Source organism: Mustela erminea, chromosome 2 (genome assembly GCF_009829155.1).
Source record: "Mustela erminea isolate mMusErm1 chromosome 2, mMusErm1.Pri, whole genome shotgun sequence".
Lineage (NCBI taxonomy): Eukaryota > Metazoa > Chordata > Mammalia > Carnivora > Mustelidae > Mustela > Mustela erminea.
This window is the reverse complement of record NC_045615.1, coordinates 127563430-127579422: the sequence shown is the minus strand read 5'-3', so window position 1 is coordinate 127579422 and position 15993 is coordinate 127563430. Positions and strand designations below refer to the sequence as shown.

Sequence of the window (15993 nt, the reverse complement as noted above, 5' to 3'; positions counted from 1 at the left end):
ACAGACACATACGGATAGTGGCTATCATTTGGGACAACACTGTTTTAGGGCATGTATTATCCTCTCTATCTATGTATTTTTCACAATGCCCAGCATAGCACATATCCTATTTCAGAAGTTCAAAAAAAATTTGTCAATTTATTAATTACTTTACTAATTAACTTAAAATCAGTATAGAAATCTAACAGTAGGGGAAATATATTTCTGTTATTCATAACACAAAAAACCAAAAACATGGAAAAATAATTTTAGCATCTTTATAGAATAAGTTTGCTCATTGGAGTGATAAAATGAATTTTCAGTTATACTTCTCATTAAGAAAATACTTCAGAAATACTAAGTCCTAGATCATTGAAGAAAATAATATGCACAGCAATAAAACTATTTGACCTATTTGGAGAAACAACTCAATCCTACCTTCCTGATAAGAATAGGAATAGGTAAGAGTGCAGGATTTGATAAATATTGATGAAAATGTTTTGAAGTTGTTTTCCTGCTCACCACATGACTTTTCCTAAATATGTTGTGTTCTGAAATATATTCAGTGTTTTCATAAATAACTTTCCAGTTATTCCAATGCAGTTACTGAAAATGAATGCCATTATGTCCGTAATCATCATCAAGACCAGATCAACTTGAATTGTTCCTGGTAGAAAGTGAAAATCCCAATAGGTGTTCCACCACTTTAAAATTGTAGCTACCCGGGCTCTAGGTGGCTCAGTGGGCTAAGCCTTTGTCTTCAGCTCAGGTCATGATCTCAGGGTCCTGAGATAGAGCCCCATGTCAGGCTCTATGCTCAGTGTGGAGCCTGCTTCCCCCCTCTCTCTCTGCCTGCCTCTCTGCCTACTTGTGATCTCTGTCTCTCTGTCAAATAAATAAATAAAATCTTTAAAACAAAATTGTAGCTACCCACTCCTTCCTTACCAACTTTAGACCTGTTTTTCTTTTTAACCTGAAGTATCCATATGCATGAAGTATAGATTATGGTAGAGAATCAAGAAGAATTAACAAAATATGTTAATTAGGGAAGTAAAATATCTTACCTTTGGCAATTTCAATGGTAATTTGCAAATTGGCAAATGATGATGGTTTTCATCAAGTATAAGAGATTGATCCAAGTTGTGGACTACTTTTTCTTTAGGTATTTTATAAATTACAATGGTGCCTTTATAATGAGGGCAGCTATAGTTTCCAAATTCATCCATCTCTTTGATCTGGAGTTCCAGCCTGGGTTTTCTTTGTAAATGAAATATAAGCTTGAAATCTTTTTCATAATCCTTCCCATTGCCTAAAAAGAAGTAAAATGCATTTGTTATTATTAAAATATAACACTTTTTCTTATTTACTTTTTAAATCTAAATAATTATTTTACTTTTTATAACTTAAGTTATTTTGGTATAATCACTTTTTGCCAAAATTTAAGCAGCAATGGTCTGAGACTGCAGTTGACTAAAAGGGTTTCTTATCTATAATTGGGTCAGGTGCTCTCTGGCTGTTTCTAGATCTAAAAATCTTTGATTTTCTTTTTCCCTTCCATTTTGCTCTGACAAAAAAACTATTGGAAATATTCAGTTCTTTCTGTATTTAGAAAATTATTTTTACCTTTCAATAATTGTCTTTTTTCTCTCCCCTAACTATTCATAGCATATGGAACACTAACGTGACCTCACCATAGGCATTCTAGATGTATGGTATCCACCAGCAGCATGTGGCTTTAAAATTAAAGGTGAAAATAATTAAAATTAAATAAAATGGAAAATCAATTCCTTGATCACTCCAGCCCCATTTCAAATATTCAATAGCAACCTATGTTTAGTAGCTACCTTATTTGGCAGTGCAGGTGCAAAACATTTCTACCATCACAGAAATAGAGATATTTTAGAAAAATTTTAAAAATGGAAGAGTTACTAGACTTATGTTACTGACATTTGTATTGAAACCTAATTAATTCCACCAAATAAGAGTATATCTTCTCAACTGTTCATTGTAAATACTAGAGCTTTGGTGGAGATAACTTTTGTCTCATGGAGGTTTTACCAGGACAATTTTATGTTGTCACTGAAAAAGCAAGACAGAGACTGCCATTTTCCTTAAGGCATGTCTACATTACCCTTCTCAAAATGTAAATGTAAGCTAGATTGCAACAGTGAGATAGTATGTTTCAAATTTAGAGAGCTAAATCCAAGTCCAGCCCAACTATTTATCCACACTGCAATACTTATCCAGTCATTTCACATCTCTGAACTTCTTGGAGGCTTAACTTCCTTATCTTTAAAGCAAGAGAAATAAAACTTACCTCCTAGGATTGCTCTGGGAATGAAAAGAAATAATATGGATAAAGTGATCAGCATTTAATTTTTTTTTTAATATCAACATGAAGCATTTATATAGAAGTTGAAATTTCCTCCTATTCCTAGAAGACTAAATGTTGACTACTGGGAGCTCTCTCTCATGGAAAACCTTCCCAATAAAAGAAGAGTTCAGTGAGAGATGTAGATGACACCAATATTTTTCTCCCCATTGAACTACCAGAGGCCATTTTGGTGAATCTCTAAAGCACAGTTAAATCCAGAATTTGAAGAACTCCAGGTTATGAAAGGTGTTGGAGAAAGTCTCTTCACAAAAGTTTATATTTTAGGGGCAACTTGGCTACTCGAATAATGACTCCTAGGACATCCTAGAAAAGGAATGACAAGCCAGGGCTTGCCTTCTTAAAGAGTTTCATTCCAGTAAAAAAAAAAAAAAAATTGGAGTCACTAAAAATATCACTAGTAAATTAAGTAAATTAGAATTTATAGATCACTGGAGTACAACACTTGACAAAGTTCTACTCCATACTAGCAGAGCTTAATAAATCTCTCCTTCTATCTTTTGAAAGATACTCCCTGCCAGGTATTAAATTACTCGTGAGGAATAATTTAGTTGCAGGATATAAAAGATTAAGGGTGAAGCATAGCTACATTGGTTCAATTTAGATCTTAAATTTGTCAGCCTTTCATTGTCAGTTAATTTTTTAAAATAAGGATCTGTAATGTAAATCTCTGCCATGATTATATATGAAATAAAGGTTAAACTATTAAGGATTTACTAGGAGTAAATAGCATGATTTTAAAGTTATAAATAGAAAGCATAGATTTTTTTTTTTAAGTTGGAATTTCATTGCTGCCAAGATACGGCACTACATTTTGAATGCCCCTTGGGAAAAAATGTTTAAAAATTTTTTTAAAAGGACAAGCAACACAAAGAAAATTCACTATTCTATTTTTTCTCCCACATTGTCATATTTAGAGAAGTAAAAGCAAAATTCATTTATTGCATTCCAAAATTATGAAATCAACCATCAGTTGACTTTTTGAAAACCGCTTTCTCCTCAACATATTATGTAATATAGTTCCTAGAAGACATTGGAATAGTAGCTGTTCAATAAATATTTTTCATATGAAGAAATAAAGAATTTACTTATATTTTCTGTTACTAGATAAATCTTATAGCAATATATTTTCTTCTCAGTGAGGGGAATTGGGATATTTTTCAAAGATTATGTAGAAAGTACAAGTGTAGAAATATATGCTTTTGCTTAGAGAAGTCAGATGAGTAAGTTAAAGGCTAGCAAAATGAAGAACCAGAAGAATTTTGTAAGAACCACTGGCTCAGGGGTTTTCTGTGTTCTAACACAATTCTACCACCTCGATCCTTATGCCACCATCATCCCTTGCTTGGTTTATTACGATGGCTCATTAACCATCTCCCCAATTCTTCTTTTGCCTCTGAGATTACAACTGTGTTGGGAATCTATTCTACAATCCAACTCAGATCATGTGACTCCTCTGCTAACAAGATGGCTCCCCATTTCACTTGGAATAAAAGGCAAACTCCTTGATATGGCCTTCACGGAATGCTCAGTACTCACCTCCTATCCCTGACTGTCCTCTCACTTCCTCTCATCCACCCATTTCAGCCTCCTTGCTGCTCCCCAAACAGATCAGGCACACCTCTGCCTCTGTTCAGTAGCACTCGGAATCCCTCAGCCTGGGACAAACTCCCCTGAGATAGGATTACGGCTCCTTTCTTGCCTTCTTTAAGTCTCTTCTTGAATGCCACTTTCCCAAAAAGGTCATCCATCATGAGTAGATTTAAAATTGCAACTCTGGCACTCCCTCTAAGACTGTTGATATCTTTTCCTTGTTTTATTCATCTATAAGGCACCTCTCCTGCATCATACTGTACATTTCATTTACTTATTTGCTTCTTTGTCTCTCTCCAGTAGAATAAAATATACACAAGGGCAGGAAATTTTGTTGAATGAATAAAAGGGTGTTCATTCTAAGATCCTACACATGTTTCTGGGAAGGGCACCTCCCCGGGCCAAAGAGCATTCAGGACAACTATGACACACACGGACCTCTTTAGGAATTACTAGAGGTGATGTAAAGTGTAATTATATCAAATGTTATCTGCCCATTTCCTGGCACTTTCTGGATTTTGTGAGCTTTGAGGGTTTATATGACATGCAATAGGAGGTCTAAGTGCTAAATTAACAGCTGTAACCTGGAGAATGAAAACATTTATTCAGAAGGAAGACAAAGACCAATATAAAAAAAACCCAGGGGAGCATTTATCTTATTTTCTCTTAGAAGGAGAAATAAAGTACATGGCCCATGATTCCTCATTAAAAGGAATCATCTCTATTCTATGTAAATAAATATAAAATTTTTGACATTTCTCAAAGGACAGTCACCTAAACTTTTAAATTAAAATTAAATAAAAATATTTAATTTTGAAAATACTTAAAAGTTTAAATATTTAATTTCAAAATTAAAAATTTTTAAATTTTAATTTTAAATACTTTGAATTACATAATTCTATAATGTTAAATTCTTTCCTAAGTTTTTATCTTCCATTCTTCCAACAAAAACTCCTTCTAACTGCTAGGCATTATACTAGGTACTAGGTATGGAATGGTGCCCACCAACAGGACAGGACCAGCTCTCAAGGGACTGTAGTCAGAGAAAAGGACATTGATCCAACAACTAAATGAATAAATGAAGATTGTATCTATGGCCAGGTACACAAGAGAGAAGTACATAAAGATCTGAAAAAGCAAGATAAGAACTGGGGTGCCTGGGTGGCTCAGTGGGTTAAGCCTCTGCCTTAGGCTCAGGTCATGATCTTAGGATCCTGGGATCAAGTTCCGCATCAAGTTCTCTGGTGGGGAGCCTGGTTCCTCCTCTCTCTCTCTGCCTGCCTCTGCCTACTTGTGATCTCTCTCTGCCAAATAAATAAATAAAATCTTAAAAAAAAAAAAAAGAAAGTAAGATAAGAACTGACATATCAGTGGGAACACTCTTCTAAACATGACCATCAAGGTGAGGTGTGAAAGTGGAGGAGGAAGTAACTGGAGGTGGGTGGAGTGGGTGGGTGGAGAGGAGAACCCTCTAAGCAGACATTAGCTGATTGTATGTCTTTGAGATTCACAGAAACGATCACAGGCTCTAATGAAAGGATGAGGTATCAGAGCTTTCCTGAGAATCTTGCTCCTCTTACAGGGAGAGGAACCCAATGAGGCCACAGATCTGAGCAGAGGTCTCTAGGAAAGGCAAAAGAGAAACAACCCGGCATCCTGCCCTAGTCATTTCCCTCGAGTGAAGATGAGTTCTTCTCCATTCCTTACATGGAGAAATTGCTCAGGCGCTGGCTTTCCTCAGGCACTCTTATTTTAGCTTATGTTCTCCCTCCCCATTATGGACAATGATACACTCAGTACCATGGCTCATGAGAAGCATCGTAACTCACTCCTGTTTAGGGCACTAGATAAACACAGCTGCTCTTCCAAGTATTACAGGAAAATCACTGGCATCATTACTTTGGGTGGGACACTTCCAGTTTTTTACTCTCTCTTCTTAGAGAGATTGTCCCAGGGTAGACACTGTGGTTTCTGTTTCGGAAGCCAAGTAGAAAAGGATCTCTTCTATGTTCCTTCCTCCTCCTCCTCACCCTTCCCTTTCCCTTTTTCTGATACCCTGTCACTTACTCACTAGCTCCTGCCAGCTGACTCAGATGGCTGGGACAGTGAATGCGGAAGTGGAAAAGACAGTTTGCGCTGGGACACTTCGGGTCTTATTTCTGAGATGCCAGAAAAAGGGCAGCCTCGGCTTCAAGCTGCATCATTTTTGTGACAACAAAGAGCCAATGGAGCTTGGCTTCATTTCCAGAATTACAGAGAAAATAAGCATCATTAAAAATCAATGAGATCTGTATCAATTTATAAGGGAACAGAAACTATTACTTCGAGTCTATCACAAGATTCCTGGGCCAGAAATCCCCATAAAACCCATGCCTGACTTCTCCCTTACTCCTCACTTTTGCCAACAGACCTATTAGATTCTATTCCACATCAAGGAGAGAAGTTACAGAGGGGAAGTGGTTGAATTAGTAAAAAGAAATTGCTGGGATGGCAACTTCTCCAAAAAACTTTTTATCTCTTCTCTCATATAGCTGTTTTCTCTTTGTGTTCTCCTTTTTCTTCCTTTTCTCATTCTCTTCATCTTTTTTTCCCTTTTTATTTTATTTTATTTATTTTTATTCTATTTTATTTTACTATTTTATTTTATTTTATTTCTTTTCAGTGTTCCAGCATCCATTGTTTATGCACCACACCCAGTGCTCCCCATGCAATCCGTGCCCTCCTTAATACTCACCACCAGGCTCACCCATCCCCTCACTCTCTCCCCTCCAAAACCCTCAGTTTGTTTCTCAGAGTCCACAGTCTCTCACGGTTTGTCTCCCCCTCCGATTTCCCTCATCTCACTTCTCTCCATCTCCCCATGTCCTCCGTGTTATTCCTTATGCTCCGTAAGTAAGTGAAACCATATGATACTTGATTCTTTCTCTTGACTTATTTCACTCAGAATAATCTCTTCCAGTCCCATCTATGTTGATATAAAAGTTGGGTATTCATCCTTTCTGATGGAGGCATAACACTCCATAGTATATATGGACCATATTTTCTTCATCCATTCATCCGATGAAGGGCATCTTAGTTCTTTCCCACAGTTTGGCAACTGTGGCCATTGCTACTGAACATTGGGGTACAGGTGTCCCTACTTTTCACTACATCTGTATCTTTGGGGTAAATACCCAGTAGTGCAATTTCAGGGTCAGAGGGTAGCTCTATTTTTAATTTATTAAGGAATCTGCACACTGTTTTCCAAAGTGGCTGTACCAACCTGCATTCCCACCAACAGTGTAAGAGGGTTCCCCCTTCTCCACATCCCCTCCAACACTTGTTTTTTACTCTCTTGTTAATTTTGACCATTCTAACTGGTGTAAGGTGGTATCTCAATGTGGTTTTGATATGAATATCCCTGATGGCTAACGATAAAGAACATCTTTTCATGTGCCTATTAGCCATTTGTATGTCTTCTTTGGAGAAGTGTCTGTTCATGTCTTCTGCCCATTTTTTGACATGATTATGTGTTTTGTGTGTGTTGAGCTTGAGGAGTTCTTTATAGAACTCCAAGGGTTGGATATAGAATCCAAGGGTTGGATATCGGCCCTTGGTCTATAGTGTCCTTTGCAAATATCTTCTCCCCTTCTGTGGGTTGCCTTTTTGTTTTGTTGACTGTTTTCTTTGCTGTGCAGAAGCTTTTGATCTTGATGAAGTCCCAAAAGTTCAATTTCACTTTTGTTTCCATTGCCTTTGGAGACATGTCTTGAAAGAAGTTGCTGTGGCTGATGTCAAAGAGGTTATTGCCTATGCTATCCTCTAGGATTTTGATAGATTCCTGCATCATGTTGAGGTCTTTTATCCATTTCAAGTTTATCTTTGTGTATGGTGTTAAGAGAATGGTTGAGTCTCATTCTTCTACATATAGCTGTCCAATTTTCCCAGAACCATTTATTGAAGAGACTGTCCTTTTTACAATGTATATTTTTTCCTGCTTTGTTGAAGATTATTTGACCATAGAGTGGAGGGTTCATATCTGGTCTCTCTACTCTGTTCCACTGGTCTATGTTTTTACCTCTTTTTCTTATCTATTCCCTCACTTCTCCCCCATTATCCTTCAACCTCTCATATTCATTTGTGCTGTTTGTTTTTCTTAGTATTGTCATATATTCACTCATTCATTGCATAACTATTGAAAGCTCTTGATGTACCACACTCTCAATGTACCAGGTTCAGGGGTACATGGGAAGACATAGTCATCAGCCTCATGAAATTTACATTCCAGTGAAGAACACAAGTATATGAATGAAAAATAAGTGAATAAATAAAATCATTTCAAGTTGTGGTAAGATCTATAATGGAAGCAAAAAAGCACCAGACAAATATGAAGGTGAGAGGTAAGCAGAGTGTCTTCTAGATCAGAGAGGTTCTTAGCCACTTTTGTGCCATGGACCCTTTTGGAACTTGGTGAAACCTATTGGCTTCTCAGAGTAGTCTTTTAAATGTATAAAATGAAGTAAATGGAAGTATACATAAGATAATTATACTGGAATATAGTTCTATGCACACATCTCTTGGGAATCCACTGATCCAAGATTAGATTCTTCATAGTACATCAGGAAGAGTTTAGTTATTATTTTAAGTAAATTAAGAGATAACTGTAAGGTTTTAATGATGGGGCAATAAAGTATGATTTATAGTTCTAAACGGTTATTATTGTTCCTGTGTGGGATTAGATTTCACATGGCTAATAGTGGAAGCAGAGGAGTATTTAGGAGGTAACTGCCCTGTTGTGTGAGAGAGATGATTCTAGCTTGGACTCAGTAATCCTGGAGAAGACTATTCCTAGAAGAATGTCATTTAGAGTCTGTCTATAAGGATCATTCATCCCCTCATAAGAGAAGAGGCTGGAAAGGAAGAAAGAAATAAGTGTTTTCCTCTTCCCACTTTTTAAAAGCCTCTTCTCACTTTTCTGGAAGTGTCCTTAGTCTTACAAGTTTAACAAACTCTTTCTGAAGTTTGCAGCTGTTAGCCCATAGAGGGTACAACAAGATGTCTTTATACTTACTTGAAGCAAAGATATTTCCAGTAAATCTTAAAAGAAGCTGGTCTCCTTCTTTTACTTGGAAGGGACGCGATGGCTCCGGGGGACCACTGAACGCTTCCAAACGCAAGCCCCTAAGCACCTGGCTTAAATCTTTAGAGGGCAGCACAAGGATAACTACTCTCCGGGGGTTGTCTTTCTGGTGGCACAGTACAGCACAAGCAGTGGTGCTGAGCATGGCTTCCTCCAGAGCTTTCACAAAAGAAACCAAATGGCTGTTTTCCACATTGGAAGAAAGATGAAGCACAACAAACCTGCATGGGAGCAAAGAGGCATGACATAAGGGCCACCTGCCACGTCAAAGATATACTCATAACAAATAACACCCAAGGAAAGAGCCAATCCCATTCAACATTCTTCGAAATCAGGCATGCTGAAAACCCAAAAGTTAGATTTGTGAATGACATTAACGCAACTCTTGGCAGCCCAGGAACTGTTGAAACCAAACCAAATTCTAAACAGATGTTCATAGATGAAGCAATTGCCCAGTCTCAGATCAGCTCTAAATATGGCAGCATATTCTAAATTATATTTTATCTGGCATTACCAAAGAGCATTACTTCAAACTATAGAAGAGAAAGATAATCAAAATCATCCATTTACTACCAATGGGACAAAGAATACAGGTCATAATTAAGTGGGGACTCAACATTTTATCTCTGTCTCTGTGTGGTAAGGATGGTTATGAATGGACCCTGTTGTGCGTTGAATTTTATCCCCTCTACCTAAATTCATATGTTGGAGGCCTAACCCCCAGTACCTTAGAATGTGACTTTATTTGGAGGTAGGGTCTTGACAGAGGTAATCAAGTTAACGTGAGGTCAGTAGATATATCCTAACCCAATATGACTGGTGTCATAAAAAGGGGAAATCTGGACATAGAAATATGCATACACAGGGAACGCCATGTGAACATGACAATGGCCATCTAAAAGTCAAGGGAAAAAGGCCTGGAACAGATCCTTCCTCACAGTCCTCAGAAGGAAGGAAACTTGATAACAACTTGATCTTGGACTTCTAGCCTCTATAATGATGAGCCAATACATTCCTGTTGTCAAAGCCACCTAGTTTGTGGGACTGTTTTAGGGCAGCCTGGCAGACTAATAAATACGCCTTTCTCTGAGCTGGATCACTGCCCTTTCACACATTTCCCCCGACTTTTCTCCAGAGAATTACCCTACAGGAGCCCCCTCAGCCAGAACATCCCTGCACCCACAGACAAGGACTGACCGATGCAGGGGTATAAAGCCATCTTTCTCGGTCCTCATGTTCTAGAGCTTCCCTGAGGTATCAGGTTGAGGTAAAATTTCTGAAACCAGAGGTTTTCCGATCTTACTTCTTTGCCCTACTTATTTCTTTCATTGCCTTACAATATTCACCTAAGAGTTCTCCCTCAATAAATCAATAAATTCTCATCTTAGACTCCATTTCTGACCCAAGACAATTGTAGATGTAAGATCTTCCATTTTAAAATAAAAGCTATCTTTAGCCATAGGATTGCCTTCTCTTTACGAGTGTCTGCTCCTCACGAGCTTGAAAACTGTCTAAAACCCTTTTCATAATGAACTGTCTAGAAAGCATGGAAATGAGAAAGCAAAATGAGGACACAGAAATAACGAATTCAGTTTACATATACACAGTTATGAGATGAGCATAGTAGGAACAGCAAATTACTGTCTTTATGGAATTTCATAAATAAAGTTGCTATTTTAAAACTATTTGGGAGTTAAAAGAAACCTTAAACAATAGGTCTAAGTTATGAGGGCTTTCCAAAAGCACTTATGAAACTCTCATGAATGAAATTATAGACAGCGTATTCGTATCAATCCCGGCCGACGTTTGAAGCACACTCTGAAGAACTATTGGTACGCTTATTTGAAGAATAAAAAATTTAATCCTATAGTTCCATTTCTATAAATATCAATTGTAAGTCATCAGGATATAGTATCATCAACTTTTAGTGATTACCATTGTATTACCTCTCTAAATGTTCACACAGTTCAAATGCTACCAAGCCACTCTGCATGTTTCTCACCACCACATCATCCAGACCAAACCAATCACCGTCTCGGCTTCTGAATCCCAGTAGTTTCAAAGGTTCACAGGCATTGTTCCCAGGTTTTCTTAGCAAAGCGCTTTTTGTCCTATATAATGGTAACAGAAGAAAGACTGGTAAAATTTGTGTGGCATAAATCTTATTTAAGGCATTCATTCTTTCATTAAGCGAATAATTCAATAACAATACATTGTGGTATTCTATGGGCCAGTAATTATGCCAGGCACCAGGAATACAAAGATAAGAAATATACAGCCCTTGCTTTGCAGAAGCTCACAGGATTACTGTATTATCCAAACACAGGACAAGGTGATCAGTGTGGTAATTAAGGGAATGTGCAGGATGGCTTAGAGCAGAAGGAAAGGCTCAGGGAAGCTTGCAAAGTGGAAAGGCTAATATTTGTGATAAGCTTTTGAGAACGAGAAGTATTTTATTACTGACAAGAATTAAGGGAAAACCCCAAAACATGAATAAACTTGCTGTTAAGTACAAATGCCTTAGGAGAGCCAAGATTAGTAGAGGTGCCTGATAGGGGAGATCACAGACTTGGGAGCAAGAGTTTCTACTTTCAAATCCTGGGTGAATCTGCATCTTATTAATTATCCAACCATGGACAAGATATTTGTTCTTTCTGTATCACCGTTTCCTTATTCATAGTATGAGAACAACATCAGTATCTACATCATGGAATGAAATCAGTATTTGTAAAGCACTTATAATTATACTAAGCATTAATGCCACATCGTTAAAAAAAAAAAATTCTCATCCTACTTCCTACAGCAGACATAGAAATTAGCTTTCTTGTATAGTGCTCCTTCCTTTTTAACCTACTCCACTCAGATCCCCTAAAAGGGGCAGTTGTATGTATCATGTGCTATCTTCCATCAGCCAGAGCTGGACTGACTCACAGTAGACCAATTTTAAGCACTGAAAAATATTTTATCCTTTTTCTTCGGAATTTGTCTAAGAGGCTCAGAGATTATAACTTGTCTTTTAGCTGCACTGCCCTGGATTATGAAAATAATAAGCACAGAGATTAGTAAGAAGGGAAAAATAGAGGAGATGCTAAAAGAGAAAAGGAGAAAAATCACAATGAAAGAATTCATGTAGTCCTAGAGATGGAATTCATGTAGTCCTAGAGATGTCCTTACAATAAACTTTTCTTTTCCTGAATTCACTTAAATGGGTTTATATTACTCACTGAGGAAGAAGTCCTCCATACTGACCATGTTGGAGTGGAGAAAATGGTCTAATGATGCTACTACTCACGAGGGTTTCAGAACCATTTTTGCTAGCTACTTAGAATGAAGCCCCAAGTGTGAATCCCTCATCTTTATTTGTGAATAGAATTAGTTACAGTGGGGGGTGTCTGGTGACTCAGCTGGTTAAGCATCTGCCTTCAGCTCAGGTCATGATCCGAGAGTCCCAGGATCGAGCCCTGCATGAGGTTCCCTGCTCAGAGGGGAGTCTGCTTCTCCCTCCGTCCCTACTCTGCTTTCATGCTCTCTCTCTCACTCTCTCTCAAATAAATAAATAAAACCTTAAAAAAAAAAAGAATTAGTTATGGCTTTAAATTTACCTTAGTGTTACAAGTTGAGCTGTCTTATGACATAAATGAGGAACTAAATCCTATTTAAAATGTCCACTCTGAAAACTTTAGACTCTTCTGATTCCTTCAGGGAATCGACTAGTTTAAAATAAGGGAGATAGTGAAGAAATAGCATTTAGTTTTGGGGTTTTGTTTTAAAACTACAAATACAGTGAATTTTGTAATCTTTTGAAGTTAATAATTTATTAACACAGGAAGATACACTCAAAGTGAATCCAAAACTTTGACCATTTACTAGAAACTGGCTTAAAAAATATATTATTGATTTCTTCTTCTTATGACAATTCTTACTTTTTTTTCTATCAATGCCTTAATTTTTTGTGGGGACTTATAGATTCTTCGTTGTAGTGTAAATGGTGCTACTCCAGGGTCAAGGTGGGTGTAAAACTTGAGCCAAATAGTGCATTTGGCATTCATTAATACATTTGGCAAAAAATACAATTTTCCCCCATTCTGATCATATGATAGGACTGCCCTTCCTTTTTTAAAATTATTTTTAAATTTAAATTCAATTAATTAACATATAATTGTTTATTCATTTCAGGGATGCTAGGCTGTGATTTGTCAGTCTTATGTAATACCCAGTGCCCATTACAACACACACTCTCCCCAATGTCCATCTCCCAGTTACCCCAACCCTCCACCCCACAGCCCTCCAGCCACCCTCAGTTTGTTTCGTATGATTAAGAGTCTCTTATGGTTTGTCTACCTCTCTGATTTCGTCCTGTTTCATTTTTTTTCCTCTCTTCCCCTATAATCCTCTGCCTTATTTCTCCAGTTCCAGATATCAGTGACCTCATATGATAATTGTCTTTCTCTGATTGACTTATTTCACTTAGCATAATACACTGTAGTTCCATCCATGTTGTGGCATATGGCAAGATTTCATTTTTGAGGGCTGTATAATATTCCATTTTAAATGTCTCTATCTCTCTCTCTCTCTCCCTCTCTCTCTCTCTATATATATAGATAGATAGAGATAGATATAGATATCTAGATATATATAGATATAGCTATCTATATATCTATATCGATATCTATATCTATATAGCTATATCTATAGATATCTATATAGCTATATCTATATATATCTAGATATCTATATTTATCTATATATATCTAGATATCTATATATTTATACATATATATCTCACATCTTCTTTATCCATTCATCTTTAAAAGGACATCTGGGTTCTTTCCATGGTTTGGCTATTTAGACATTGTTGCTATAAACACTGGGGTGCAGATGGCCCTTCGGATCACTACATTTGTATCTTTCGGGTAAATATCCAGTAGTGCAATTGCTGGATCATAGTGTAATTGTATTTTAAACTTTTTGAGGACCCTCCATACCATTTTCCAGAGTGAACTGCACTTCCTGTCCCCTGTGGTTGAGTGGGGCCATATGACTGATTGTGGTTAATGAACGGTGAATGCCACTTGGAGACCAAGCATTTAATTACTCATGTGAATCTATCCAAAGCTTTTTCTTCTGCTACTTGACAGCAGCCAGAAAGTGGCTGCCTTTCAGCCAGAGTTCTAGAGTAAGGATAACCAAGGAGCAGCCTGCCTTTGATGACAACACAGCATGTGTGAGATATAAAGATTATAACCAGCCCTTGGGAATTCAGGCTTTTGTTAATATGCCATAACTTAACCTAGCCTGCCCTGTATAGTGCATCATCCTTTTGGTCCCAGTGATCTGCTCAGGGATGGGTTTGTAATTGATTTAGAGTAAGAATAATTCTCAGGGCCTTTATGCATATCCATGGGGAAGCTTCACCATTTCCACTGGACATGCAGTTATCAAGATGTAGCTATCGCCAGCATGAGGAACAAGAGAATGTCAGAGAATGGAATTGGCACAGAGAAAGGAAGAAAGAGAAGAGAGAGACTAAGTACTTTCTGGTTTAAGAGGAAATGTAAAGATAAACATATCCCCAGACTTTATTTACATGAACCAAAAAATTTCTTTCTCCTTAAAATTTTGAGCTTCCTTTTCTGACACTTAAAATAAAAATTTTAAAACCCTTAATGATATAAAGATCAAAATTATATTTCATTTTTTCCAGCTTTATTGAGATGTAACTGACATATTGTAGAAGGTGTACAATGTGGTGATTTAATACATGTATATGTTGTGAAATGATTATTATAGTAAAGCTAGTAAACACATCCATCACTTCAAATTCAGACTTTAATGTGATAATGCATATACCTCATCTTGAAATTAAATGATTTGGCAGCATCCTTGCTTATCCCAGCTGTTCCTGACAACTCTGCAAACAAACCCTTCCTTGTCTATATGCTATTAGCAAGCTTCCATATCTAGTATTGCCTAATAGTGAAGAGCACCTGCTCACACTCCACGAGACATTCTGATGTATTAAGAGATCCTTAAAACAGAATCAACCTTTATTAAATCAATTTATTTATTCAAGAATAATTGACCTTGTTATTTCTTAAGGACTTTTTCTGTTTCAAAATTTCAGGCATTAAGGGAATTTTAATTGGCCTATTTATGTTCAAGTGTTCAATTATAATTAACAGAGACATAGAAAAACATGAAAAATCCCATTATCTTCACATAGATGGAAAGAACAATTTCCAGAATTTGTAATACAATTCCCCCAAAAATAAAGTGTCTGGATAGACAAAGCAGCAGATGTGCACTCCAGACTGCCCTTTTCAGGTCTAACAGTGCCCCGAATACATTGCTCTGAGATAAATGCCTTCATGCCACAAAATTAAAAGATACTCAGAAGATTTTTGCCAAGATAAAAAAAAAGTTCTGTTCCAAAGCTCCACAAATAGAAATAGACATTGCTGGGAACTTTTCAAGGATAGTTTCTTTTTTTTTTTTTAATCCTTTTTTTTCTATAGCAGTTTTAGGCTTACAGCAAAATTGAGAGGAAGGTACAGAGATTCTCTATCTATCTCCTACCCCCGCATATGCATACCTAATATACTATCACTATCCCCCAACAAAGCAGCACCTTTGTTATAATTCATGGACTTACACTTTACACAGCATAATCATCCAAAGTCCATAATCTAACTCAGGGTTCACTCTTTGTGTTGTATATTCTATAGGTTCGAACAAATGTAGAATGACATGTACCCATCATCATATTATGCAGAGTATTTTCACCTCCCTAAGAATCTTCTGCACTCTGCCTATTTGTCCTTCTTTCACTCCAGCCTCTGACAATGCTGATCTTTTTACTGTCTCCATGGTTTTGCTTTTTCCAAAACGTCATACAGTATGTATCATGTAG

The 15993-nt window shown here is 37.0% G+C and overlaps 1 protein-coding gene across 2 annotated transcripts in view; it reads right to left on the bottom strand.

Annotated features, from left to right (window-relative positions):
* DTHD1 (death domain containing 1) overlaps window positions 1-15993 on the bottom strand; it is a 69131-nt gene that overhangs the window by 33830 nt on the left and 19308 nt on the right. For both annotated transcript variants that reach the window (XM_032334060.1, XM_032334062.1), the window contains exons 7-9: window positions 11030-11194; window positions 9015-9304; window positions 1044-1288 (exon numbers count right to left, since the gene is read on the bottom strand). In XM_032334060.1, coding sequence (XP_032189951.1) covers window positions 1044-1288; window positions 9015-9304; window positions 11030-11194 — 700 coding nt within the window. The remainder of the gene's footprint in view (window positions 1-1043; window positions 1289-9014; window positions 9305-11029; window positions 11195-15993) is intronic.